The sequence below is a fragment of the Salvelinus fontinalis genome, chromosome 1 (assembly GCF_029448725.1).
Source record: "Salvelinus fontinalis isolate EN_2023a chromosome 1, ASM2944872v1, whole genome shotgun sequence".
In the NCBI taxonomy this organism is placed as follows: domain Eukaryota; kingdom Metazoa; phylum Chordata; class Actinopteri; order Salmoniformes; family Salmonidae; genus Salvelinus; species Salvelinus fontinalis.
In genome coordinates, this window is record NC_074665.1 from 26169112 (window position 1) to 26196391 (window position 27280).

At 42.5% G+C, this 27280-nt stretch overlaps 1 protein-coding gene and 1 pseudogene across 21 annotated transcripts in view; both read right to left on the minus strand.

The window, feature by feature from the left end:
* The window catches only part of LOC129855806 (tetratricopeptide repeat protein 27-like), a 148362-nt pseudogene extending 134021 nt beyond the window's left edge, over positions 1-14341 (minus strand).
* Positions 14342-25283: 10942 nt separating this feature from the next.
* The window catches only part of LOC129851277 (baculoviral IAP repeat-containing protein 6-like), a 143749-nt gene continuing 141752 nt past the window's right edge, over positions 25284-27280 (minus strand). For all 21 annotated transcript variants that reach the window (XM_055917720.1, XM_055917776.1, XM_055917814.1 and 18 more), the window contains one exon: positions 25284-26551. In XM_055917720.1, coding sequence (XP_055773695.1) covers positions 26372-26551 — 180 coding nt within the window. In that variant the 3' untranslated portion in view covers positions 25284-26371. The remainder of the gene's footprint in view (positions 26552-27280) is intronic.

A 27280-nucleotide genomic window follows, 5' to 3' on the forward strand; every position in this document is an offset into this window, starting at 1 on the left:
CCATTTGCACAACAGCATGTGAAATGTATTGTCAATCAGTATTGCTTCCTAAGTGGACAGTTTGATTTCACAGAAGTGTGATTGACTTGGAGTTACATTGTGTTGTTTAAGTGTTCCCTTTATTTTTTTGAGCAGTGTATAATTCATATTTAGCCATTACGGCTCTAAAATATACATATATACACAGGACAAGTCAAAAGTTAGTACACATGTACTTATTCAAGGGTTTTGCTTTATTTTTTACATCGTACAGTAATAGTGAAAACATCAAAACTATGAAATAACACATATGAAATCATGTAGCAAACAATGTCACCAGCAAAGCACCCCCACACCACATCCTCTAATGCTTCACGGTGTGAACCACACATGCGGAGATTCGTTCACCTACTCTGCATCTCACAAAGACACGGCGGTTGGAACCAAAAAATCTACAATTTGGACTCCAGACCAAAGGACAGATTTCCACCGGTCTAATGTCCATTGCTCGTGTTTCTTGGCCCAAGTAAATCTCTTATTATTATTGGTGTCCTTTAGTAGTGGTTTCTTTGCAGCAATTCGACCATGAAGGCCTGATTCACACAGTCTCCTCTGAACAGTTGATGTCGAGATGTGTCTGTTACTTGAACTCTGTGAAGCATTTAATTGGGCTGCAATTTCTGAGGCTGGGAACTCTAATGAACTTATCCTCTGCAGCAGAGGTGACTCTGGGTCTTCCTTTCCTGTAGTGGTCCTCATGAGAGCCAGTTCATCACAGCGCTTGATGGTTTTTGCGACTGCACTTGAAGAAACGTTCAAAGTTCTTGAAATTTCCCCAATTGACGGACCTTCATATCTTAAAGTAATGAACTGTTGTTTCTCTTTGCTTATTTCAGCGCTTCTTGACATAATATGGACTTGGTCTTTTACCAAATAGGGCTATCTTCTGTATACCACCCCTACCTTGTCACAACACAACTGATTGGCTCAAACACATTAAGAAGGAAAGAAATTTCCCAAATTAACTCAATTCTACAATGTAGAAAATAGTAGAAATAAAACATTTTTAAACTGGAATAAGTAAGTGTTTCCAAACTTTTGACTGGTATTGTATATATATTTTTTAGGGGGGGGGGGGGGGGTGATTATATCTTACCTGAAGGCTGCCCAGCTTGATAGCACAGTTGACCAGCAGGACCCTGGCTAGCAGCATGAAGGAGTTCCACACCAGGCTGTACACAGACTCTCCATCCAGTAGAAGACTGCCGAGCAGGGCTGAGGTCAGGGCCCCAGGCTGGGAAGTAGAGCGATAATAAACTAGGCTACAAGTGAGGATTTCCTACACTGGACAACTTTTTACAGCTGTTGATAAATCATTAATAATCTGACCCCCCCCCCCCCAAAAAAAAGTTATTACATTAAGGGGAAAAACATTGTTATATTCAAGAAAATTCACACATTGATTTAAAACCTGTTTAACCCTTTTTAATGGTTGTCTTAAAGGATTTGTCCAAAATCATGCAACAAAACATTTTACTGTCCTTGCATGTATGGCAGTGTAAGTTGTCGTTATACAGTATCATATATTAATCAGTTAAATTAGACATTGAACCATGGATCTAGCTGTTGGATCTACATGGATGTTGGATCTACAGCTAGACATGGATCAGGCTGTTGGATCTACATGGATGTTGGATCTATAGCTAGACATGGATCAGGCTGTTGGACAGTATTTTTGTATAGAGATCTCAGAAATTCAGTTTAACTACTGAACATTTCGTGAGAACCCTGTTTAAAGGATGTATAGTCCTAAGACTGTTGTATAGGTGGAGTTATAGGCCGATTTGCACATTCACCTTTATTCCTCTAAGTGTGGAACTGCATCTAAAAAAAATGCTGTTGTTGTTTCAAACCCTTTAGAAAATGTAGATACCAATGTCACACATTGGCCCCATTATTTATAGACAGACCCACATACCCAGACAAATGTCTTGATTGGTACCTGTGCTTCCAGTTCACTACTTTGAACAAGCAATATTTTTCCTTTATGTGATCACCAACTCAAAAAAAAATTGGACAATGCAGTGGCACATTAGTGAAGGCACGCACTTGAGTTGTTCTCCCTAGTCCCCAGGCCATAACGCATAAATGGAAAAGATCAATTTACGAGGGTCCTCTACACAACAGGGCAGACAAATCACAGCCAGGAAAATTATTTGACAGTAGAATCACTCTCTCTTCTGTTGTAATATGTGATTAAGTCCACCAATCTGGTGTCTCCACCAGGCGCAGGAGGAAACTTCTCTCCTCACACAGAGCGGGGCGATATGGCCAAAATATCATATCATGGTATTTTTCAAATTTGACGGTATGAGGGTATTTGACGTTATTTTATGTTTTTGTTTAATAAAAGTTCTACATTTGCTTCATGAATAGTGTTTGACCCTAGGGTGGCAACACATATTCTAAATTATTTCAATGGGTTTTTCTCCATTCCGATTGTTTTATACTGTTCAATTCAAGTTCAACCTAAAATAATTTCCATCAATTTCTGCATTTTCTGCACTCATTTGACATTTCCACACTGCCACGATATGGGCAAAAATACTAGGCCTTATTTTTTTACCAAAAGTTTTAATTTAGATCAAAACACTTGGAATCATGGAAATAGAATGTTTATTATAATTCTATAGTTAGAATATAGATAATAGTGGGCACTTTGAATACAGTGTTGTTTGACATGACAATGAATGAAAATGCCATGGATGAGTTATTGTGACAGGGTAGGAACTAAAGTGATGTTCAGTGTTTCCTAGGGGACCCTATAATCTTTGGCAACATTAAATCTTTATTCATATAGCCAACATATTCATGCTTCGCCTGTTCCTCTGTGATTTAGATGATACTGTTGCACAAACAACATGCTGATTTAAGCCTCCACCAGTGCTGGTATCAGGCTGTATTAGCTAGCCACATTTGTTCTGACTCAGTACTTTTAATAGCTAGTTAGCTAGCGATTAGCATTAGTGGCTAACACGATTTAGATTAACTTGCTAAGAAAATACAAACTAGCTGTTTGAAGATGTAAGAAACACAAACTAATATTGTAATTATATCACGTTTGTGGATTAATATTAAGATGGAAAGTGGAAACAACATCGTTGTCATCAACATTGTTGCATGTGCTACATTGACCATGCAGACTGAACGAAAGTCTCGTTGTCAAGCAACAACAAATGCGCTCCTTGATTGACAGGGGGTGGGACTAGGTCTGTGTGGAAAGCGGCATGGAGAGGGAGAGAGAACAGAGAGGGTGATGACTCGAGTAGAGGAGTAAAATGTACTTAATCACAGCATATCACATATTAACAAACCAAACATTAAAATACCGCTATAGATTGTAAAGTAAAATCCCAAACCGACCGTGCAAAAATACCGGTATATAGTAAAATACGATATACCACCCAGCCCTATCCTCACCCCCGCATTATTGGGACACAAGAGAAGGTTAATTACTAGGGCCTGTCCCCCTCGGTCCTCACCATTCATCACACTGTCAGAATCACATCCCAGTGCTGCCACACACACTCCTTGTGTCCAAAATCACCTTCTAAAACATCTGGTCTGGAAATGTCTTGTTAGGGAAATAAAATAGTCTAAAAGGTCGAGCTCCTTTAGGTTAGACCTAGGGAGGGGGGGGGGTGCCTATGGATACATTTTAAAAAGCAGTGTGTGTGTGTGTGACGAGAAAACACATAGGGGTGTAACTGTACCTCAGTGAGTGAGGATAGCAGGGCCCGGGGGCAGCAGGTCAGGGACATGGATGGTGACAGGGGGACTCGTCCAGTTACTCTGAAGAGGTGAAGGCTGGCGACTGCCAGGGCCAACAGAGCAATCTCCCTGAGAGAGAGAAGAAAAAGAAAGAAAAAAAGTCACAATGAGTAGGAATAGGAAAAAAATAAGACCTAAAAGAAAAACAGAGAAAACAGAGGGAAAAAAACAATGGAGGGAAGTACAGGACACAGAACTAGACACTAAAGAAACACAGAAACACAACAGAAGGGAGAAGGAGCAAAAGAAAAGTGAGAGGACAAAATAAATGGAGAGCTCAGAGAATAGTCAAACCAGGCTTCCCAAAAGAGCGAGCACAAGCTCAGTACAGAGATGAAAGAGATAACATTCATACTGAACAAAAATATAAAAACGCAACATGTGAAGTGTTTGTCCCATGTTTCATGAGCAGAAATAAAAGATCCCAGAAATGTTCCATATGCAAAAAAAAAAGTATTTCTCTAAAAATGATTTGTTTACATCACTGTTCGTGAGCATTTCTCTTTTGCCAAGATAATCCATCCACCTGGCAGGTGTGGCATATTAAGGAGCTGCCACAGATATGTTCAAGTTGAGGGAGCATGCAATTGGCATGCTGACTGCAGGAATGTCCACCAGAGCTGTTGCTAGAGAATTTAATGTTATTTTCTCTACCATAAACCTCCAACGTTGTTTTAGAGAATTTAGCAGTACATCCAACCGGCCTCACAACCGCAGACCACGTGTAACCACGCCAGCCCAGGACCTCCACATCCGGCATCTTCAACGGTGGGATCGTCTGAGTGGGATGCTGAGTAGTATTTCTGTCTGTAATAAATTCCTTTTGTGTGAAAAAAATGTCAATTCTGATTTGCTGTGCCTGGCCCTCCAGTGGGTGGGTCTATGCCCTGCCAGGGGCCTAATTAGCTTATTTAAATTGACTGATTTCCTTATATGCACTGTAACAACGTTTTAATTCTTGCATGTTGGGTTTCTATATTTACTCAGTATTTTAGTTCAGTAATTTAGCAGGTGCTCTAATACAGAGTGACTTACAGGAGCAATTAGGCCGTCTTGCTCAAGGGCACATCGGCAGTTTTTTTTAAACCTAGTCGGCTCGGAGATTCAAACCAGAGACCTTTCAGTTACGGGCCCAACGCTCTTAACCATTAGGCTACCTGCCGCTTAACGAAACGAGTAAAGATACGCCCATTTGATTTCCACACCGCGAGCCAAAGTGGATATGGCCGGCTGCTCCAATCCTCACAGCAGGACTCATTCAATAAGATGTCTGGTGTAAACAGCCACAGGTTGGGGGCAAAGAGGAACAAGAACAACGCTGCTTCCCATCTTCCTCAGGGCAATTAAAGCCATGCATACATACTGTACACATACAAACTCCTCTGACACATGTAGTTGACTACAATCGCTGTAAGAGAAATGGGAGAGCGATAGAGGATTGAAAGCTTCTGATACGGAGGGTAGCGACACTTGCTGTAATACCCATTCTTCCACAGACATCCCCATGGGAGAGAAGGAGATGTGAAGCTGTCCTTATTAAAAATGTATAATTCATGGCAGCAAGAAGCTGAACTCGGCACCATTCAGCGAGAAGCATCAGCCCATGCCTGGTAATTCTTCACTCAATAAAAAAAAGTCACTGTACTGGCACAACGTTCCTGCCGTCAAGAACTTAACTGTGGTGGGCCTCCATTTTGAGGCGTCACCTGGCAGCGCAGCTTGGCCTAAACTCAGGTCTAAATCATGGCGTGAGGTATTGTTTTCAAGATGAAGTCACAGATAGTTTTATTCATTCATAGTGATGTACACTTAAAAAATAAATATGTGGGCTTGAGTTGAAAGGATAGTAAATCTTGTTTAAACTTGTTTATAATAAACACTGAATGCAGTGGTCACTAACTCTGGTCCTGTGGAGCTACAGGGTGTGCAGGCTTTTACCCCAACACTAAAACACTTGATTCAATGAATTAAGTAACAGTAACATTGAATAAGGCATCAGCATGAAATCCCTACCCAGATATTGTTTCTACCCGTCAGCCTTGCCCTCCTCTGTGCTGTCATTGAGGTAGGCCAGGACCCGTCTCTTCAGGTAGACATCAATGTCCTCTCCCATCGCTGCAGTCTCCTCCACCCAGCAGGTCCAAGACCTGAGGACTCAGCAGCACCGCCTCAAAGTCCCGATCAAACAAGGACTGCAGCACGGGACCAACCTCTGGAAAAGGAATAACCAGTGAGACACACAAGAAGCTGACAATGTAACATCTTCAGAGATGTGTTTTCTGCGAGTGCGCATCTGTGATAATGGGTGGCTCACATATGATAGACCATGTAAAAAGAAAGTCGTTAGTTCTTCTGACACCATCACAATTTTGCTATTGTGTGTCCATTCTTTTTACTTTGTCTGCCTAGTGTAGTCTCAAATGTATCTGTGGATCGCCCATTATCTTGAAAGGCATCCTAAGGTAGCCTCATTGTTGAAATAGGTAGATCATTATCCCTCAGATACCTGTATATACACACACGTCAAATTACCTCAAAGGCTACTGTTTAGAGTAAAAGCATTAGAGCCAAACCATCTTGTTATTGTTGTCAGGGTTCTCCCCAGCATTTTTGGAGACCTTTAAGTAACTGCCATTTCCTGCAATCTAGAGCAAGAAATTGCCTTAAATGATAACAAATCAAGTTTAAAAGTTTGGCGGCATAAGTAAGTTACGGTATTTTGACTTATTTTAATGACTTGTTTTTGTTTTATTTCATACAGTGGCCCAGCCAGTCCACAAGGTGGCGGAGCACCTTTCTTACATTATCTGGTGAGAACCCTGGTTGTCCCATAACCATTACCACACCGGGGTGGAGAAAATGAAGCATCCCGCTGGACCTAGCCAGCAGATTCCGAGCCAGCAGATGCAATCATGTCTACATTAAGACAGTGGTTCCCAAACTGTGGGGCAAGACCTGTGGGGGGGGGCACGAAGGGTCAGCATGGGGAGCGCGTAGGTCTGGCTTTGAACTTACTCTTGAACGTTGTAATAGTAGAATGCACAAGCGGCAATGAAATTAAGTAGTGTATCATCAGTTCCTCTTGTCATGTTAGTCATTGCATACCTTAGAGAGCTATTATAACTTGGGATAATTGATCTGGACATCTGACATGTCTGCTAACTAAATTTGCCAATACATACTATTGTTATTATTTTTTTATTCAAATATCACATGAATACACATTAGACATGGCCAAATATATAGAATTACAAAAATTGATTTGTACCCAATGTTTTCAGAACTTTTAGTTCCATGACTGATCAAAATTTGATTTCTCATGGCTCCCTCTTGTCCCTCTGCAGCAGACATATGGTGAGCAATGATTAGAACATTGAATCACAAAAATAACAGCACACATATAGAATCATGAAAATCACAATACATATCGTATTGGCACCCAAGTAAGGTCCCTGACAATTCCCAGCCCTGCTAGTTAGCAGTAGCCACAGAAGCCATTACAGAACAGCACATTGTGTTGAACAACAAAGGAGCTGATTAGAAAACTGTTTAATTCTCTGTCGTGTGTTTAATTAAAGAAGCTTGGCAGTTAGTCATAAGACAATAAGGCTTTATTGAAGTTGAATTGTTGTGATTGGCAAGGCCATTCCAAAATGGCTGATGTGGCTACTGCTAGCTAGCTAGCATGAGGACAAAAAGGAATCTGCTGGCTACGCTGCACCATACACTCTGCCTTGCTCCACAACATACCCACTCTCATTCTGTTTCTCACAGATCATTAGTGCAAAACTTCAGTTAATATCCCGGGCGTTTATTTGCTTAAATCACTGAACACAACAGGTTCTTATTAGAGACAGGCTTCTATGCGAGCCAGGTGTCTATTTCCTTAATGCACACATCTTTTCCTCATTCGCAACGTTCATTGTTTAATTCCAGCGTTCACCTCCAGAATGTTTATACATTTCTTCATTTCCTGCGCTAATGTGTTATCATTTACACAATTTCACGTTTGTCTTATTATGACTCTATATTTAAAAACAACCATTGCCTTAAATGTTTAAGAAAATTGAGGAGAGAGGAAACCACAATTTAATTAGGTCTATAAATCAATAGACTAACTGTTAAATGTGACTGGCTTTATAAAATCATCCATATATCTACAGAAATAAGACAGAGCCTAATTCCGCTGCCTGTTTGAGTGTTTGTTTAATATCCTACTGATTCTGTGAGCTCTAACAATAGAAGTCGTTCCTATTTCTGACGCAGATCGCACTGAAAGTCATCTCCTCATTGGTTTATAGAAGCAGGTACCCACGTGCCATCTCCTCATTGGTTTTACCCACGTGGGTGATTGAAAGACGAACTTTGTTGCTGGTTGTCGTGGTAAGACTATGAAAGTTTAGATGCGAACACCATATAAGTTCAAAGATGAAAATGCCTGGAAGGAGGAGAGATGACTAGAAACGATTCGGTTGGCCGTTTAATGTGTGGATTAATTGTCGGAGTAGAGGTCCTTGTGCATTTCAGGTAAAATAACAGCTCAATGTTTATATCCCAGGACAAATGAGCTAGCAACAGCAAGCTTGCTAGCTAAATTGCCATACATGTTTACTGCTTTTCAACCTGTCCCCAAATTAATGTCATTGGTTCAGAGTTTGTTTTGATATTTTAACCTGCGTGTCGTGATCGCGTTTGGTGTGGGGGGCAAAATAAATGTATGCGCAGCCGGTTTGGGTTCCGTGTTAGCCTCACGCAACCACATGTAAGATAAACAATGTAACAAATTCAGTGTTTTTAATCTGTACTAAAAGCTTTATACTTTGGTGCGATAGACCAGCTTCTCTGGTCTGAATGAAATTGTATTTTTGTGTCAAGTTGCCAGTTGGCAACCCATTCCTTAATGGGATTAATTGATATATAAATAAACGTTAATAACAATAATTCACTGTGATAATTCTTCCGGTGTTCTCCAGGGCAGTGCGCGTCACAAAGAGTGAAAAAAATGAAGATAAAAATCAATATATCACAGTAAATAAGGTTATCCAAACAATAATTATATCCCAGGAACAGTAAAAAAAAATATATTAAAAAATGAACACACACACTACCAGTCAAAAGTTAGGACACATCTACTCATTCAAGGGTTTTTCTACATTGTAGAATAATAGTGAAGACATCAATGAATGTCTATGAAATAACACCTATGGAATCATGTATACAAAAAAGTGTAAAACCAAAATATATTTTATATGAGATTCTTCAAAGTAACCACCCTTTGCCTAGATGACAGCTTTGCACACTCTTTTCATTATCTCAACCAGCTTCCCTGGAATGCTTTTTCAAAAGTCTTGAAGGAGTTCCCACATATGCTGGATGCTGTTCCTTCACTCTGCGGGCCAACTCATCCCAAACCATCTCAATTGGGTTGAGGTCGGGTAAATCTGGAGGCCAGGTCATCTGATGCAGCACGCCATCACCTTCCTTCTTGGTCAGATAGCCCTTACACAGCCTGGAGGTGTGTTGGTGTAACAGTATAACTTTAGACCGTCCCCTCGCCCCGACCCGGGCGCGAACCAGGGACCCTCTGCAGACATCAACAACGGTCACCCACGAAGCATCATTACCCATCGCTCTACAAAGGCCGCGGCCCCTCTGCAAGGGGAACCACTACTTCTAGGTTTCAGAGCAAGTGACGTAACTGATTGAAACGCTATTAGCGCGTACCCGCTAAATAGCTAGCCATTTCACATCCGTTACATTGGGTCATTGTCCTGTTGAAAAACAAATGTCCCACTAAGCGCAAACCAGATGGGATGGCGTATCGCTGCAGAATGCTGTGGTAGCCATGCTGGTTAAGTGTGCCTTGAATTCTAAATAAATCACTGACAGTGTCACCAGCAAAGCACCACCACACCTCCTTCTCCATGTTTTATGGTGGGAACCACACATGCGGAGATCATCCGTTAATCTACTCCGCGTCTCACAAAAGACACGGCAGTTGGAACCAAAAATCTCAAATATGGACTCATCAGACCAAAGGACAGATTTACACCAGTCTAAAGGGTGGCTACTTTGAAGAATCTCAAATATATATTTTAATTTAACACTTTTTTGGTTACTGCATGATTCCATATGTGTTATTTCATAGTTTTGATGTCTTCACCATTTTTCCACAATGTAGAAAAAAAGTCAAAATAAAGAGAAACCCTGAAATGAGTAGATGAGTCCAAACTTTTGACGCGTACTGTATATGTATATAATATACATACATACCATATATTGGTATTATTTATAATTGATTTAGTGTTGTTTACATTGTTCCAATTTGTCTGAAAAAGTATATTTATAATAATCCTCCTTTTCCTTGAACTCCTTATTGTTATTATTACTATTATGATCATCATTACAATAATAAGTAATGGCATTATCATTAATAGGTTTAGTATAGCAGCCTTGTATAACCATCATCAAGCTGTAGGTCTAAGAGCGCATCCTGTTAAGTCTTAATACCGTCACTTACTTAGGCCTATATTTCAATCCTTACAGTGCATTCGGAAAGTATTCAGACTCAAAGAGTTTTTCCACATTTTGTTACGTTACAGCCTTATTCTAAAACGGATTAAATAGTTTTTTCCCCCTCATCAATCTACACACAATACCCCATAATGATAAAAGCTAAAACAGGTTTAGACATTCTTGCTCATTTATAAAAAATGTAATACAACTGTAATACCACATTTACATAAGTATTCAGACTCTTTACTGTGAGCAAGCTTTTGGGTGTTGGAAGGGCGTCGCTGAAGGGGGGGGGGGGGGGGGGGATTTTGATTGATAAAGATAAGTGTAGCTATGAGGCCAAGGCGTCTCGGCCTGGTATAATTGAATTTAATGCAATTGGTGTGCTACGCTTCAGCGTCGCTCCAGCTTTCATTAGTTCTTTATTTGAACAGGGATGCCGGTGGTGCTCATTAGCATTGATTGCATTGTGCTCACCTGATGGGAGTGAGGAAAGGGCTGAGAGAGGGAGAGAGAGCAATGGGAAGGAGGAGAGGCTGGGTGTACAGTAACAGAACTGGTAAACCTGAGCAAACTAAAACAGCCCTGCAAGCTGACAGACATGTGCGGCAGGTAGCCTAGTGGTTATGAGCATTGGGCCAGTAACCGAAAGGTTGCTAGTTCGAATCCCGAGCTAAATAACTATAAAAATGAAATAAAAATAAATAAAACAGACACACAGTATTCGTCCCAAAAATCTCTCCTTGCTCCTGAAGTGTGCACTCCTTCACAGCTGCCGACAAAAATATAATCTATGATGGGTAGTGAACAAGTGCATCAGGATTTTGGGAGAAAGGAGAGATTCTTGGGACATGCCAATGGTTTCACTGATGAAGCTGCATTGTTAAATGTTTTCAATACAGAATGTTATAGTAGCAATCAAGAAAACCAATCATTCATTTCTAACCGTCTTGTCATTTCAATATAAAGCCATGTGTTTTGAGATTGATATTCAATGACAACCTGACATGCACCAAATGCTATTCTATTTCAGATTTGTCAGGGAACAGAACAGCAATTAAGGAAAACAACTCGACCTCAAAATTCAGCAATTCATAAAATGGTTCTCACATTAAGCAGTCCTTAATGTAAGGCAAATCAATATGAATTGCCCAGGGCCTCTCAATATTCAAGCAACATTTAATGCATTACATTAGCGTAGATTTCGTAACTAGTCAGTGCAACAGCCTCATCTCTCTCCTACAAGCACACACACCGGAACAGGGAGGTAACTAGCTACATTGTATGTCATCAGTGTAGACTTGCTGGATTTAAAAATAAATAAACTTGCAGTGTAATGAAACAGGACTAACACTTCATTCACAATATATCATTTCAATCCAGTCTGATGTCAAAAATTGCAGATAAGAAATGTCTCAAAATCACAGCCTAGTTTGCTTTATCCAAATATGACCAAAATATGTCATGTCTATTCCCGACAACAGCCCAGACAACCATTACATAGCTAGTGCTACATCACTTAATACAGCTACTGTGCCATCAGTGACTGGAAGATGGGCGAGAATTCTCTGACAGGGCTGATTATTGTGCAAAGCCAGTGACCTCGGATTTAGCACAAATGAGCATACATACATATCAAGAAAATAGCCGAGCATACATACATGTCAAGAAAATAGCCGAGCATATAGCCGCAGTGCATGGTGATTGTCCAGAGACCTAACGTTTTCCCATCACTTGGGCTGGGACGCTTGCCCCACGTGCGTGGCCGCAGCCTCAATGCAGTAAATTGACAAAAGTGTGTTCAGCGAAAGAGCCTGACAGCAATTAACTCACTATTGCTGCCTCTCATATTATATAATGTAGCAAGAAAACATTACAGAGACCAAAGCTACTCGTTAGTTTTGCTAGACATCTAGCTCCCGGTAAATTCCGGTCGAAATGTGCAAGTTTCACAGGCTGCTCCCACACTTGTGTTGTGAACAACATTAGCATGAGCAAAAGTAGTGGAATCGCCAGTTGGCCTTCAAAATAAGAGTCCCCCACTGCAATTTATGCAAACGGTAAAAATAGTGGAATCATGCCACACTTGGATTAGGTCATCCTAAACAAGGTTGTAATGTTAAATAAATTCAACAAAATTACAATTATTAAATTGTACTCAAAAAAGTTTAAGATATGTTGGAAAATGAACTGTGGATGATTAAGACTTCACATTTACATAAAATAGCTACAACACTAATATTTGTGAAAACTCCTCAGTTGTGTTCTGTGAGTGCCACTGAATAGGCTGATAACCCATTTAATGGACCCAAGATCCATAGGTAAGCTGTACATTGCAATATGTACAATAAGGGCTCCCGAGTGGGCAGCGGTCTAAAACACTGCATCTCAGTGCAAGAGGCATCACTACTCACTACAGTCCCTGGTTTGAATCCAGGCTGTATCACATCTGGCCGTGATTGGGAGTCCCATAGGGCGGCGCGTTTGCCCGGGGTAGGCCGTCATTGTAAATAAGAATTTGTTGTTAACACTTGCCAAGTTAAATAAAGGTTAAATAAAAAATAAATACAAATAAAATTGTCCAATGCACACAATAGGCCAAATAGTGTGATTTCCCACAGTTAAAGTCCCTCACTAAAAGCTGCAAAGCTAATATTTGTGTAAACTCCTTCGAATTGTAATCTGTGGGAGTCACTGAGTAGGCTGGTAAAACTGTACGTACATTGCAATATAATGCAATTCTGAAATCTAATCCATGCAGTGCAATTTCAACAGGTTTTTTGTTAGTTTTTTTGTCCAATTAACTAATTGTCTTTTGTGGAATTTATATAACATTCCTACCTTGTTTAGCATTATCTAGTCTAATTGTGGAATGATATCACAATGTTTAACCTTAGCATGTGTCAATGGGGAACTTTTATTTTGCAGGCTAACCGCCGATTACACTATTGTTGCTAATGTTGTTTCTTATGTTGTTCACCGCACGCTGGTGGCTCACGCGAAGGCAGTGAGCGGTTGAGATGTGGCACAGCCTCGGGCGAGCTAGCTACCGGTATAACAATATTGTGACAATAACGTAGCTAGCTATAGTTGGGTTTAAAAGTTACAGTATGAGTCTATGTTATTAATATTCAGTCAATTGCATGTGCCAAAATTTGACTACTCTGCGGTGTAGTAGTTAAGCCACTACTCCATTCTCGGCTCGTGTTAACCGTTAAAGTTAGATTCTAAGGTGTCTCCCACAAATTGACAGCTAGTTTGCTAGCTAACAAGGTAGCATTCAAACCTGTGTTGTCATGAACTAACTAACTAGTAAGTTTCAATGAATCAGAACACGTTGCCCAAATATTTAACATTTAAACATTCCACATTCAAATTACGCTATCAAACCATTGACAAACCGACTGACGGTGGCTAACTGCGAGCCATGCATTTCTTCGTCTCCACATTATTTTAGTTAGCTAGCTACTCGTTGGGTGAACGTATTCGCCACCAGCTTTATTTGTGACGGTAGCTACAATACTCACAAAACACACCAAACTAGGTATAACTACACCAAAATGTACAATTTGATTTATACTGCTTGTAGGATAAATGATTAATAATCTCACCTGCAGCGCTGAAAACATTCTGCTTCCATTCAGTTGCCTCGCCGCTTGGTTTCAGAAAACCCCGGAGCACGGGAATCTCAGCGTCCCGCAACATCCCAAAATGTGATTTGCAGCAGTCTTACAATGAAGTCAATACTGTTTCCAACCGGGATCGGCATAATTGTACATTTACAATATATACCCTTACTGCTGTAATGTAGGTTATTTCAACTCAATGGTATACATTTGTGTATTTCAACCTATGTGCTGTGAGTGACATCAGTGTGCAGCCATGACAGATACTCATTGCGTCATGGGAAACCTAATAAGGAGGATGCTGGCATTGATACTTTTGTAATATCTCTGGTGCTGGTCGCGCAAGTGACTTTGGTGCCTGTAAAGAACACCTGCCTCACAGGCTGATGTTTGCGCCACTGCTGTCTCACAGGCTGATGTTTAACCAACTCCGCCCATTCTTTCCCAGCCAATCGAATTAATGCTGTCTCACAGGCTGATGAGAGAGTGGTGAGGAGGGGGAGTCTACAATGTCCAGAATGGACTTCGCCATTCATTTTCTGTATTCAGGGTTCACTCAAACAGCGTTTTAAGCTTTTGTTTTAATATTTATAATTACTGTTGATTTCAGGATTGTATATCGATTTGCTCTCCTTAAATTTAAGTTATCTGATTTATTCCTTTCATTCTCTGAATTGTTTACTCAAACTTTTCGCCACAAGCTCCTGATATCAGGGCATAAAAACTACAAGCTGTATCCTGAATTATGTGGGCGTTTTCCATGGTTTTCTCTGGCTAACTAGCTGTCTAGGTGAACTATGCTAGTTTCCTCATTGCCAAACTTCATAAATACTGCACCCTCAACTTCAAAACTCCCAATAGCAGTCATACAATCATTTAACTAAGAAATTCGCTGGAAATAAAATTGAACATTATTTATTGTTTTGTTGCGGAGGATATCATTGCTACTTAACGCGGATCCAAGTTTAGTTTTGAGATCCACCGGTGTCAATGGCGTAGGGTTAGCTGGACGTTTCTGACTGCTCTTGGAACTGTGGCAAAGGGCAGCCTCTCCCCGCTTGGTTCATTGGGATATGTAGATACACTATTTATACAAAAGTATGTGGACACCTCTTCAAATTAGTGGTTTTGGCTATTTCAGCCACACCCATTGCTGACAGGTTTATAAAATCGAGCGCACAGCCATGCAATCTCCATAGACAAACATTGGCAGTAGAATGGCCTTACTGAAGAGCTCAGTCTGGGGCCTGGGGCTGTTTTTCATGGTACGGGCTAGGCCCCTTAGATCCAGTGAAGGGAAATCTTAACACTACAGCATACAATGACATTCTAGACAATTCTGTGCTTCTAACTTTGTGGCAACATTTAGGGGAAGGCCCTTTCCTGTTTCAGCACTACAATCCCCCCGTGCACAAAGCGAGGTCCATACATAAATCGTTTGACAAGATCGGTGTGGAAGAACTTGACTGGCCTGCACAGAGCACTGACTTCAACCCCATCATATACCTTTGGTATGAATTGGAATGACGACTGCAAGCCAGGCATAATCACCCAACATCAGTGCCTGAACTCACTAATTATCTTGTGGCTGAATGGAACCAAGTTCTCGCAGCAATGTTCCAACATCTAGCCTTTCCAGAAGAGTGGAGGCTGTTATAGCAGCAAAGGGGGGACCAACTCCATATTAATGCCCATGATTTTGGAATGAGTTGTTTGACGAGCAGGTGTCCACATACTTTTGGTTATGGTATGTATGTACAGTCTTGTACACTTAACCTTTTTTAAACAGACTATCGTTTTTGTTGATTAAATCCGACTTTATTAATATAATGAGTAATCCAGGGTGGTCTATAATAAATGTTCCTTGCAGGCTGGTCAGTGTAAATAGGGGCCTTGCAGGCAGGTCTATCATAGAGTTTCCTTGCAGGCTGGTCAGTGTAAATAGGGGGCTTGCAGGCTGGTCTATAATTAAGGTTCCTTGCAGGCTGGTCAGTGTAAATAGGGGCCTCGCAGTCTAGTATATAAGGGCTCCCGAGTGGCGCAGCGTTCTAAGGCACTGCATCTCAGTGCTAGAGGCGTCACTACAGACCCTGGTTCTGTTGTATGCTGGGGGTCCTGAGCAGCAGTAAGACTGGGAGTCACTGGTACCTACAGAGATGTCACTCCTTTCATCCTCCCCTGGAGGAGTAGAGGGAGAGGGACGTCATCGCTCTACTGTGGGACAACATGGCCCTCCTCTACCCCAGCAGAATTCAGGTACTCTCCATGGATTAATAACAAATATATTCCTACATTTGATTTAGTTTTGTCATTTTTCTTTTTCAGAGGGGGGTTACAGGTGCAAAAACAAATAAATGCATACAAAGATAATCCCAACCCCTCCCCCCTCAGTCCCCATCCACGTGCCCATATCCTCCCTCCCCACCCAGAAACATTGCCTCCTACCCCATCCCACCCAGCAACCAAGGTTGCTTATCAGTCCCCCTCCCACCCATTCATCCCGAGTCTCCACTTAGATTCCCCCAGCCCCCCATAACGACCAAAGATCCCCTTCCCGTACCACCACTTCTCTGTGGGCCTGAATGGAAAGAAAGTAACAAAAGTCTAAATAAATGTCACGCCCTGGCCTTAGTATTCTTTGTTTTCTTTATTATTTTAGTTAGGTCAGGGTGTGACATGGGGAATGTTTGTGTTTTGTTGGTTTTGGGTGTTTTTATGGTAAAGGGGTTGTTGGGTATGGTATATGGGTTTGTGTGGAGTACATGTGTCTAGTGTTGTCTATGTCAGAACGTTTGTAGCCTGTGTGTGTAAGTGCACAACGTTATTTAGCTTCACGGTCGTTTGTTGTTTTGTTCGTTTTGTTAAAGTGTTGCGTGTCGTGTTTATTTTTCGTCATCTTTTAAAATAAAAGAAGATGGCTTATTTTCCAACTGCTGCGTTTTGGTCCGTCAATCCGCCACACGATCGTGACAGAATTACTCACCATTATAGGACCAAGCGGCATGGAAAGCGGCAACAGGACCTACCTACACAGGATTCATGGACGTGGGAGGAGATACTGGATGGTAAGGGGCCGTGGGCTCAACCGGGAGAATATCGCCTTCCTCGTGAAGAGCTGGAGGCAGCTAAAGCCGAGAGGAGGCGATATGAGGAGGCAGCGCGGAGACAAGGCTGGAAACCCGTGAGTACAACCCAAAAATTTCTTGGGGGGGGCCTTAAAGGGAGTGTGGCGAAGTCAGGTAGGAAACCTGCGCCTACTCCCTGTACTTACCGTGGAGAGCGAGAGTACGGGCAGACACCGTGTTACGCAGTAGAGCGCACGGTGTCTCCGGGCATTTCAGCTCCACGTATCGGCCGGGCTAGACTGAGCGTTGAGCCGTATGTCATGAAGCCGGCCCAACGCATCTGGTCACCAGTGCGTCTCCTCGGGCCGGCGTACATGGCACCAGCCTTACGCATGGTGTCCCCGGTTCGCCTACATAGGCCGGTGCGGGTTATTCCACCTCCCCGCACTGGTCAGGCGACGGGGAGCATACAACCAGGTAAGGTTGGGCAGGCTCGGCGTTCAAGGGAGCCAGTACGCCTGCACGGTCCGGTATTTCCGGCGCCACCTCCCCGCCCCAACCCAGTACCACCAGTGCCTCCTCCACGCACTAGCTATATGGTGCGTGTCTCCAGCCCTTTACCACCAGTGTCTAAACCACGCACCAAGCCTCCTGTGTGTCCCCAGAGTCCTGTGCGTCCTGTTGCTGCTCCCCGCACTAGCCCTGAGATGCGTGTCCCCAGCCCGGTGCCACCAGTCCCGGCACCACGCACCAGGCCTACAGTGCGCCTCAGCCGGCAGGAGTCTGCCGTCTGCACAGCGATGACTGAACTGCCCGTCTGCCAAGCGCCATCTGAGCCATCCGTCTCCCCAGCGCCATCTGAGCCATCCGTCTCCCCAGCGCCATCTGAGCCATCCGTCTGCAATGAGCCTGCAAAGCCGCCCGTCTGCCATGAGCCTGCAAAGCCGCCCGTCTGCCATGAGCCCACTGAGCCGTCCGCCAGACAGGAGCCGCTAGAGCCGCCAGCCAGACAGGAGCCGCTAGAGCCGTCCGTCAGACAGGATCTGCCAGAGCCGCCAACCAGACAGGATCTGCCAGAGCCGCCAACCAGACAGGATCTGCCAGAGCCGCCAACCAGACAGGAGCAGCCAGATCAGTCAGCCAGCCATGAGCAGCCAGATCCGTCAGCCAGCCATGAGCAGCCAGATCCGTCAGCCAGCCATGAGCAGCCAGATCCGTCAGCCAGCCATGAGCAGCCAGATCCGTCAGCCAGCCATGAGCAGCCAGATCCGTCAGCTAGCCATGAGCAGCCAGATCCGTCAGCTAGCCATGAGCAGCCAGATCCGTCAGCTAGCCATGAGCAGCCAGATCCGTCAGCTAGCCATGAGCAGCCAGATCCGTCAGCTAGCCATGAGCAGCCAGATCCGTCAGCTAGCCATGAGCAGCCAGATCCGTCAGCTAGCCATGAGCAGCCAGATCCGTCAGCTAGCCATGAGCAGCCAGATCCGTCAGCCAGCCATGAGCAGCCAGATCAGTCAGCCAGCCATGAGCAGCCAGATCCGTTAGCCAGCCATGAGCAGCCAGATCTGTCAGCCAGCCATGGGCCGTCCCTCAGTCCGGAGCTGCAGTCCCTCAGTCCGGAGCTGCCATTCCTCAGTCCGGAGCTGCCCCTTACCCTGGTGCTGCCCCTTACCCTGGTGCTGCCCCTTACCCTGGTGCTGCCCCTTACCCTGGTGCTGCCCCTTACCCTGGTACTGCCCCTGACCCTGGTACTGCCCCTTACCCTGGTACTGGCCCTTAGTCCGGAGCTGCCATTCCTCAGTCCGGAGCTGCCCCTTAATGCAATGGGGTTAATGTGGAGGGGGGTCATTTGGAGGAAGCCTAGGAGGTGGTTAGGGACTGTGGTGACGTGGGGACCACAACCAGAGCCGGAGCCGCCACCGTGGATGGAAGCCCACCCAGACCCTCCCCTAGACTGTGTAATGGTGCGCCCGGAGTTCGCACCTTAAGGGGGGGGTTATGTCACGCCCTGGCCTTAGTATTCTTTGTTTTCTTTATTATTTTAGTTAGGTCAGGGTGTGACATGGGGAATGTTTGTGTTTTGTTGGTTTTGGGTGTTTTTATGGTAAAGGGGTTGTTGGGTATGGTATATGGGTTTGTGTGGAGTACATGTGTCTAGTGTTGTCTATGTCAGAACGTTTGTAGCCTGTGTGTGTAAGTGCACAACGTTATTTAGCTTCACGGTCGTTTGTTGTTTTGTTCGTTTTGTTAAAGTGTTGCGTGTCGTGTTTATTTTTCGTCATCTTTTAAAATAAAAGAAGATGGCTTATTTTCCAACTGCTGCGTTTTGGTTAAATTTAATTCTAAATAAATCACAGACAGCGTCACCAGCAAAGCACCCCCACACCATGACACCTCCTTCTCCATGCTTTACAGTGTGAAATACACATGCAGAGATTATCCATTCACCCACATCGCGTCTCACAAAGACATGGTGGTTGGAACCAAAAATCTCAAATTTGGACTCTAGACCAAAGGACAAATTTCCACCGGTCTAATGTCCATTTCTTGTGTTTCTTGGCCCAAGCAAGTCTCTTCTTCTTATTGGTGTCCTTTAATAGTGGTTTCTTTGCAGCATTTCGACCATGAAGGCCTGATTCACACAGTCTCCCCTGAACAGTTGAAGTTGAGATGTGCCTGTTACTTGAACTCTGTAAATAATTTATTTGGGCTCATGAGAGCCAGTTTCATCACAGTGCTTGATGGTTTTTGTGACAGCACTTGAAGAAACGTTCAAAGTTCATGAAATTTTCCGGATTGGCTGACCTTCGTGTCTTAAAGTAATGATGGACTGTCGTTTCTCTTTACTTTTTCGAGCTGTTCTTAATATGGCCATAATATGGACTTGGTCTTTCACCAAATAGGGCTATCTTCTGTATATCACCCCTACCTTGTCACAACACAACTGATTGGATCAAACACATTAAGAAGAAAATAAATCCCACAAATTAACTTATAACAAGGCACACCTGTTAATTGCATTCCAGGTGACTACCTCACTACCTTTGTTGAACACTTTTTTGGTTACTACATGATTCCATATGTGTTATTTTATAATTTTGATGTCTTCACTATTATTCTACAATGTAGAAAATAGTAAAAATAAAGAAAAACCCTTGAATGAGTAGGTGTGTCTAAACCTTTGAATGATAGTGTAAGTAGTATCATAATGGCTTTATTAGCCCTACCAGTTTTACAAGTGGATAAACAGTACATCAGGAGTTCTGTGATATTGTACACAATCCATTAGACAATAAGGGGCAGTTTCTAAGACACAGATTAAGCCTGGTCCTTGACTAAAAAGCATGTTCAACAGAGAATTTCCATTGACAGTGCTTTTTAGTCCAGGACTAATATGACTGCAGCTCAGCATTCAGCACTATAGTACCCTCCAACCTCATTACTAAGCTTGCTGGTGCAGGTCTTAACCTCGCCCTGTGCGATTGGGTCCTGGACTTCCTGACGGGCCGCCCCCCAGATGGTGAAGGTAGGAAACAACATCTCCACTTCGCTGATCCTGAACACTGGGGCCCCACAAGGGTGCGTGCTCAGCCCCCTCCTGTACTCCCTGTTCACCCATGACGCCATGGCGATGCATGCCTCCAACTCGATCATCAAGTTTGCAGACAACATAACAGTAGTAGGCTTGATCACCAACAACGACAAGACAGCCTATAGGGAGAAGGTGAGGGCACTCGGGGTGTGGTGTCAGGAAAACAACCTCTTACTCAACGTCAACAAAACAAAGGAGATAATAATGGACTTCAGGAAACAGCAGAGAGATCATCCCCCTATCCACATCGACAGGACAGCAGTGGAGAAGGTGGAACGTTTCAAGTTCCTCGGCATACACAACACGGATAACCTGAAATGGTCCACCTACACAGACAGTGTGGTGAAGAAGGCGCAACAGCTACAGCGCCTCTTCAACCTCGGGAGGCTGAAGAAATGTGGCTTGTCACCTAAAACCCTCACAAACTTCCACAGATGCACAATTGAGAGCATCCTGTTGGGCTGTATCACCGCCTGGTACGGTAACTGCACCACCCACAACTGCAGGACTCTCCAGAGGGTGGTGCGGTCTGCACAACACATCACTGGGGGCAATCTACCTGCCCTCCAGGACTCCTACAGCACCCGATGTCACAGGAAGGCCAAAAAGATCATCAAGGACAACAACCACCCGAGCCACTGCCTGTTCACCCCTCTACCATCCAAAAGGCGAGGTCAGTCTCTCTGGGACCGAAAATAGCTTCTATCTGAAGGCCATCAGACTGTTAAACAGCCATCACTAACACAGAGAGGCTGCTGCCTACATGCAGACTTGAAATCATTGGCCACTCTAACAAATGGATCACTAGTCACTTTAATAATGCCACTTTAGTAATGATGTTTACATATCTTGCACTACTCATCCCAGATGTATATACTGTATTTTATACCATCTATTGCATCTCGTCTATGCCGGTCGGTCATGGCCCATCCACATATTTATATGTACATATTCTTATTCCATCCCTTTACTTAGATTTGTGTGTATTAAGTAGTTATTGTGGAATCGTTAGATTACTTGTTAAATATTGCTGCACTATCGGAACTAGAAGCACAAGCATTTCACTACACTCGCAATAACATCTGCTAACCATGTGTATGTGACCAATACAATTTGATTTGATTTGACTAGGCTAAATCAATGTCTGGGAAACCAGCCCTAAGAGTACCTTAAAAATTCAATCTAAAACTTTGGGGCCTATCGCCACCATCGATAACCACCAGATTATCTCCAGCTGATCTCTTGTTAAACCATCAATACTGGCTAAATGAACTCGCATAGCAGTCACTTGTGCGCTTTGCACATGGGCCATGGTTATTTTCCCTTTTTTGTCTGCGATCTGGCTACTGTAAATGTGTTAGTGAAATGTAATCTTATTTTAATTGAGTAGAGCCCAGATTCCAGATAATCACTGGTCAAACCAAAAATTATATAATGTATATGGAAGGAACTGTCCCTAGCTGAAACTGGCATCTCTGTATCTGTTTTGTTTCAAGGTTGAGTGGTTGGAAGACCAATAGTAATGAAAATATATTTATTTTCGAAAGAATATTTTTTTACAACATAACTACTCAGGTGACTACCTGGGTTGTGTCGTGTCATAACGCTTTGAGCATTTGACTGTCATCTTTCTGTAGGATCCTAGGGGTAATTGGAAGGTTCTCCTCTTTATAAAAATCAGATGGGTGATTTATCTTAATCATGCTAAGTGGCTCCCAGAGGGAGTTAGTGTTTGTGTGTGTGTGTGTGTGTGTGTGTGTGTGTGTGTGTGTGTGTGTGTGTGTGTGTGTGTGTGTGTGTGTGTGTGTGTGTGTGTGTGTGTGTGTGTGTGTGTGTGTGTGTGTGTCTGTGTGCAGAAGGAACGTTTCAGGTAAGAGGCATATGAGTTACTGGGATTGACTAGAAGCATTCAGGTGAGGCACTGCCTATCCCCACCAAAACCTGTAGTACTGTGCCTCAAATGGGAGCAAGAGGACAGATTGTACTTGAAATAGGTTGATTACCCTACATTATTGTTCACTCTTTCATGGGACGAGAACAGTAGTGATGTAGTGATGAACATGACCCCACAACATCACCACTAATGAACAATTATCATGAAAGCACTACTACAGTCATAGCCTTTACTTGTGCAGAGCTTCTCACAAAATATTTCCTTGAGCAGGGCATTAAGTCACATGGACTCTTAATGAAAATGATCCCATGGCTGGCTGACCTTTTCTTCTCCACTGTCAGTGGTTTACTCCAGTGAGACTCTAGTACCGTACGCTGCTCCTGGAGATAAAGCCAGTGAGTAAGCTTACTGTTTGACATGAGACAAAAACAACATCAAAATGATTCAGAGCGCCAGCATGGCGCATTGATAGAGCTCTCGGCTGTTTTTCTCAAAGCACGGGAGGCTCTAGTCTAATGTTTGTTTTCTCCTCCACTCGTTCTCCTTTCCCCTCCCCGCTCCATCTCCCCCGTCCTCCTATTTGTGCGTTACATTTAAGAGAAGTGTGCTTGAGCGTGTCATGGAATTCTTCACAGGCTCTTTGGAGTGGCTTTGAGGAACAGAAGAAAGACCATGGTGAATAGGGCTGTGATTTACCTTTCCAGAGGCATGCTTCCAATTTAAAGAGCTGTCAAGGACGCGCCACTGTTCAGCTGATGAGAGGTAATTTTCAAGACTTTATTTCAGGGGAAACAAACAAAAGATTTGCTGTTAAAGACAACCGGTGACACCTGCAGTGCGCAGATGCTGTTTGAAGCTCAGGCTACCAAACCATATGTCCAAAGCTCCAACGCATACTATTCTCACATTGATTGCCAGAGCAGTGTGAAGAGAAATTGTTTAAAAAAATCCCCAGTCACCCGTGTTTTTTACTGCTCTATAAATGTATACAAAGGAAGGTGTGTTCGTGCTTGGGGAGATAAGGGAGATGTTGACTTTCATTGTTGCAGTCTGAATTATGTCTGTTTGGAAGCCGATTGTAGCTTGTTCTTCTACTTTTGGAGGCCATGAAACATTACCTCATCAGTCCTGCAGGAAAGGGCTGAGCTTGGCTCTTTCAAAACAGAGTACCTTTCTTTGAAAGCAAGTCTGTGCACACTGGCAGACAGCTAGCAAGGTTGCATTGCCAAGGTTAAATGATACCAAACCACACCACCAAAAGCTGAGTGAGGCTACCATCTCCTATAACAAACCAGGGGCTGTGTGAATAACACAATCTACTGGTAACATTTTGGAAAAGGTAATATTTTGCAATAAGAAATTTGAGACAAAAACAAACTGCCTCAAATTCACCTTTCAACATTTCAGGTGTTTCATTTGGATTGATTCCCAAAGATTCATTCAAACCCTGCTGTATGTACTCTGTAGCCCATAGGATTGGCACATACCATGTTGTGAAAGATTCTCCATACGGTGCTTTACACTCAATGCATTTTCCAGGAGGCATTTATCCCTCTACTTCACTGTGAGGTTTAAAGCATAGGATGAAAATTGCATAGTGGGGGCTAAATCACAGAAGCACATCCACCGTGTTATTCTCCTTCATTCTACACCATAATCCCTGTGTATCCAAGTTTGCTGTACAACAGTTTTGTCAGTCATTCCCAAAGGCAGAGTTCATTGTGGGAAAGGGATAGCAGGAAAGGAAAAGGTTTCTCAATGAGTCTCAATGTTGTGCAGTCTTCATATAAAACTGTTGTATTAATTTTATTTGGTTAGGAGACACCTAACACAACATACAACCAGCCATGATTCACACTAAATCAAGGTGGATGTTGACTTTGGTAATTACATTGTTCTGATAGTAAAATGCAAAAGCCAATATAAGCAGTGGTATAAAGTACTTAAGTAAAAATACTTTAAAGTACTAATTAGGTAGGTATTTTTGGGTATCGGTACTTTACGATTTATATTTTGGACAATTTAACTGCACTACAGTCCTAATGAAAATAATATACTTTTTACTCCATACATTATCCCTGACACCCAAAAGTAGTTGTTACATTTTGAATGCTTAGCGGGACAGAAAAATGGTCCAATTCCCACACTTATCAAGAAAACATGCCTGGTCATCCCTACTGCCTCCGATCTGGCGGACTCACTAAACATAAATGTTTCCTTTGTAAATGATGTGTTGGAGTGTGCCGATGGCTATCAGTAAATAAAATAAAAAAACAAGGAAATCGTGCCATCTGGTTAAGGAATTTGAAATGATTTATACTTTTAATTTTGGTACTGTAGCAAATTTAAAACCAAATACTTTTAGACTTTCACTTGAGTCATTTTTTATATGAAGGTAGCTTTACTTTTACTCAAGTATGACAACTGGGTACTTTCTCCACCACTGAATATAGGCTTATCTAGCTAATGGTAAGGAGGTTAGGAAGGCTCTACCCTCAGAGGACTGACAGTTGTGGAAGGCCAAACTAGCAATGGAAACAATCTGCAACCTCAAAACTGTACCAGCAAAGACAAAAGTATATGTAAACATGTTACTCGTATACAGTAGATGGCCTGTTTCCCTGCACTGGCAAAAAGGCACTGGGCCTCATCTGACTGTACAGTAGCAGCTCACGCTCCTATGTGGATTGGTACCATGTTTTCCTTTATATATACGTTTAGACCAGAGATTCCAAGTATTGTTCAAAAATGCAGAAAGAACCATTCACACAATCAACCAATATTTTCAAGCTCCATTTAATGTCCTACCAAAAGGAGTATGTGACTGAACCGGGATTGAGTAAAATAGAAAGTGCTTTTTCTTTTACTGGAATCAACATAAAATAGATGAAGGGATTTTAGCCAAACAGTGGAATGATCTGTGTGTAGAAATTTCAAATAAATCAGTGAATAAACTCTTTCAAAGTATCTGGTGGTATGATGTCAATGTAGATAAAAAGGCACATGGCAGCTTGGTATCTTATGAAGATTGTTGAACACACACAATCGCATACACATGCAGAAGCGTTCACATACATATCCCCAAGCACATCTTACATACACTCATCTACACAATCAGATCAGTGTATATATCCGGGCAAAGTAAAACAGGTTGCATTTATTAAACTTGCATTGAGAATTAGTGAGGGACAAACAAACAAAAAAGTGTGCATTTTTTTTAACAGCCTGTAAAAAAGGTAAGTAATCATAGCAATTAAGAACGTCCATTTCAGCCTTTATTGAAGTTTACAGGATCCTGTAGAAATCAATGGGCAAACAGAAGATTTCTCAAATTCAGGAAAGTGTATGTGTTCTTTTCTTTTAAATAGTATCCTTAAAGAATGACCAATACATTCTTGGTTACAACTGTTCTTGCGCTAACAGTCCCCCAAAAAATTGAAATGAACATTCATTAAACATTCTCTAAAGGTATGCTAGTTCCCTTATATATTCTGTGATTCCCTCTGTCATTATGTATACATAAACAAGTTTAATAACATACCAATCAGTGGTTAATTCACAATTGAAAAAAAAAAAGCACAAAAAGTTTACACTTTTACAGGTAAATAAAAGAATTTGTTTGTCAACTGTTTCCTTAAGGGCATAGCATAGTTCGGAGTTTTGTTTTATTTTTGTTGGTTTGTATGCAGTTTCATTCTCATCTTGTTTTTTGTCCTATTTTTTTCAGCTATTACATAATTAGATTCTTACATACAAATATTGACAAAATGGTGGCTTGTGCTTCAAAGCCTTCAAAGTCTATTTAATAACAATAGTAATAGTCGTGAGGAGGAGTAGCCGCGGCTAAGGGTGCAGGGAAGGGCAAGACTCATAGCAGGCCCTCACTGCAGGGGCCGTCTTGGCTGCCGCTCGGCTTCTCCGCATCCTGATTGGGCAGCTCTTTGACCATGAGGGCAGCACTCTTCTCTGAGAACTCCTCCCCGTCAGGCTCCAGGCCCTCGGGGCAGGGCAGCTTCAGCAGTTCCTCTCGTAGCTGGGCCGTGTGCCTCTGAATGGGGGAGAGGGACAGAGGACACAGGGTTCAGTTCAGAGCTACTATTTGCTGTGAGGGGGCAAGTACAAACATGGGCTCTTACAAGGAAACTGATTTATACTCTACCCAACAATTATGACAAGGCCTGTGAACTCTAAATACTCTTCCAAACCAATACTAATTTCAAGCTCATCATTTAAAAAGATCCACAATGCAGAAATCACTTTGCCATTTCCTGGTTGCTAAAATGTTCACCTAATTCCAGTTTATGTGACAAAACAAGCAAGTGTAGTATAGAGAGTCATTGTATAATCTAAATATATTTTCTATAAACAAAATATTGTATTTTCAGCTGTTGTACAAAACATAAAGTAAAAGACGCAAAAACAAAACTTTAAAAAAGGAAGCGTAGAAGTAGCGCCCATAGAACAGATCTACCGCTTCTTACACTTGCTTTCAATGAGAATGACAGATCAAGAACTCACATTTCTGTGTGAATTTTGTCAGGTCGCCCAAAAAGTTACATATTGTAGCTTGAAGTTTGTCCAAAATACTCTTGAGCTCACATGAATCCATTCCAGTTGCCCTTTCAGCGCCAAATCAGAGTATCTCTGTGACGAGAGCATACAGTAAACCAATGAAAAATGACCACTTCCAGCACTTTACCTTAAATAATTTTTTACAAAAAAATAAATAAAAACTAACAGAAAACGACAATGTGCACCAAAACAAACCCATCGTTTC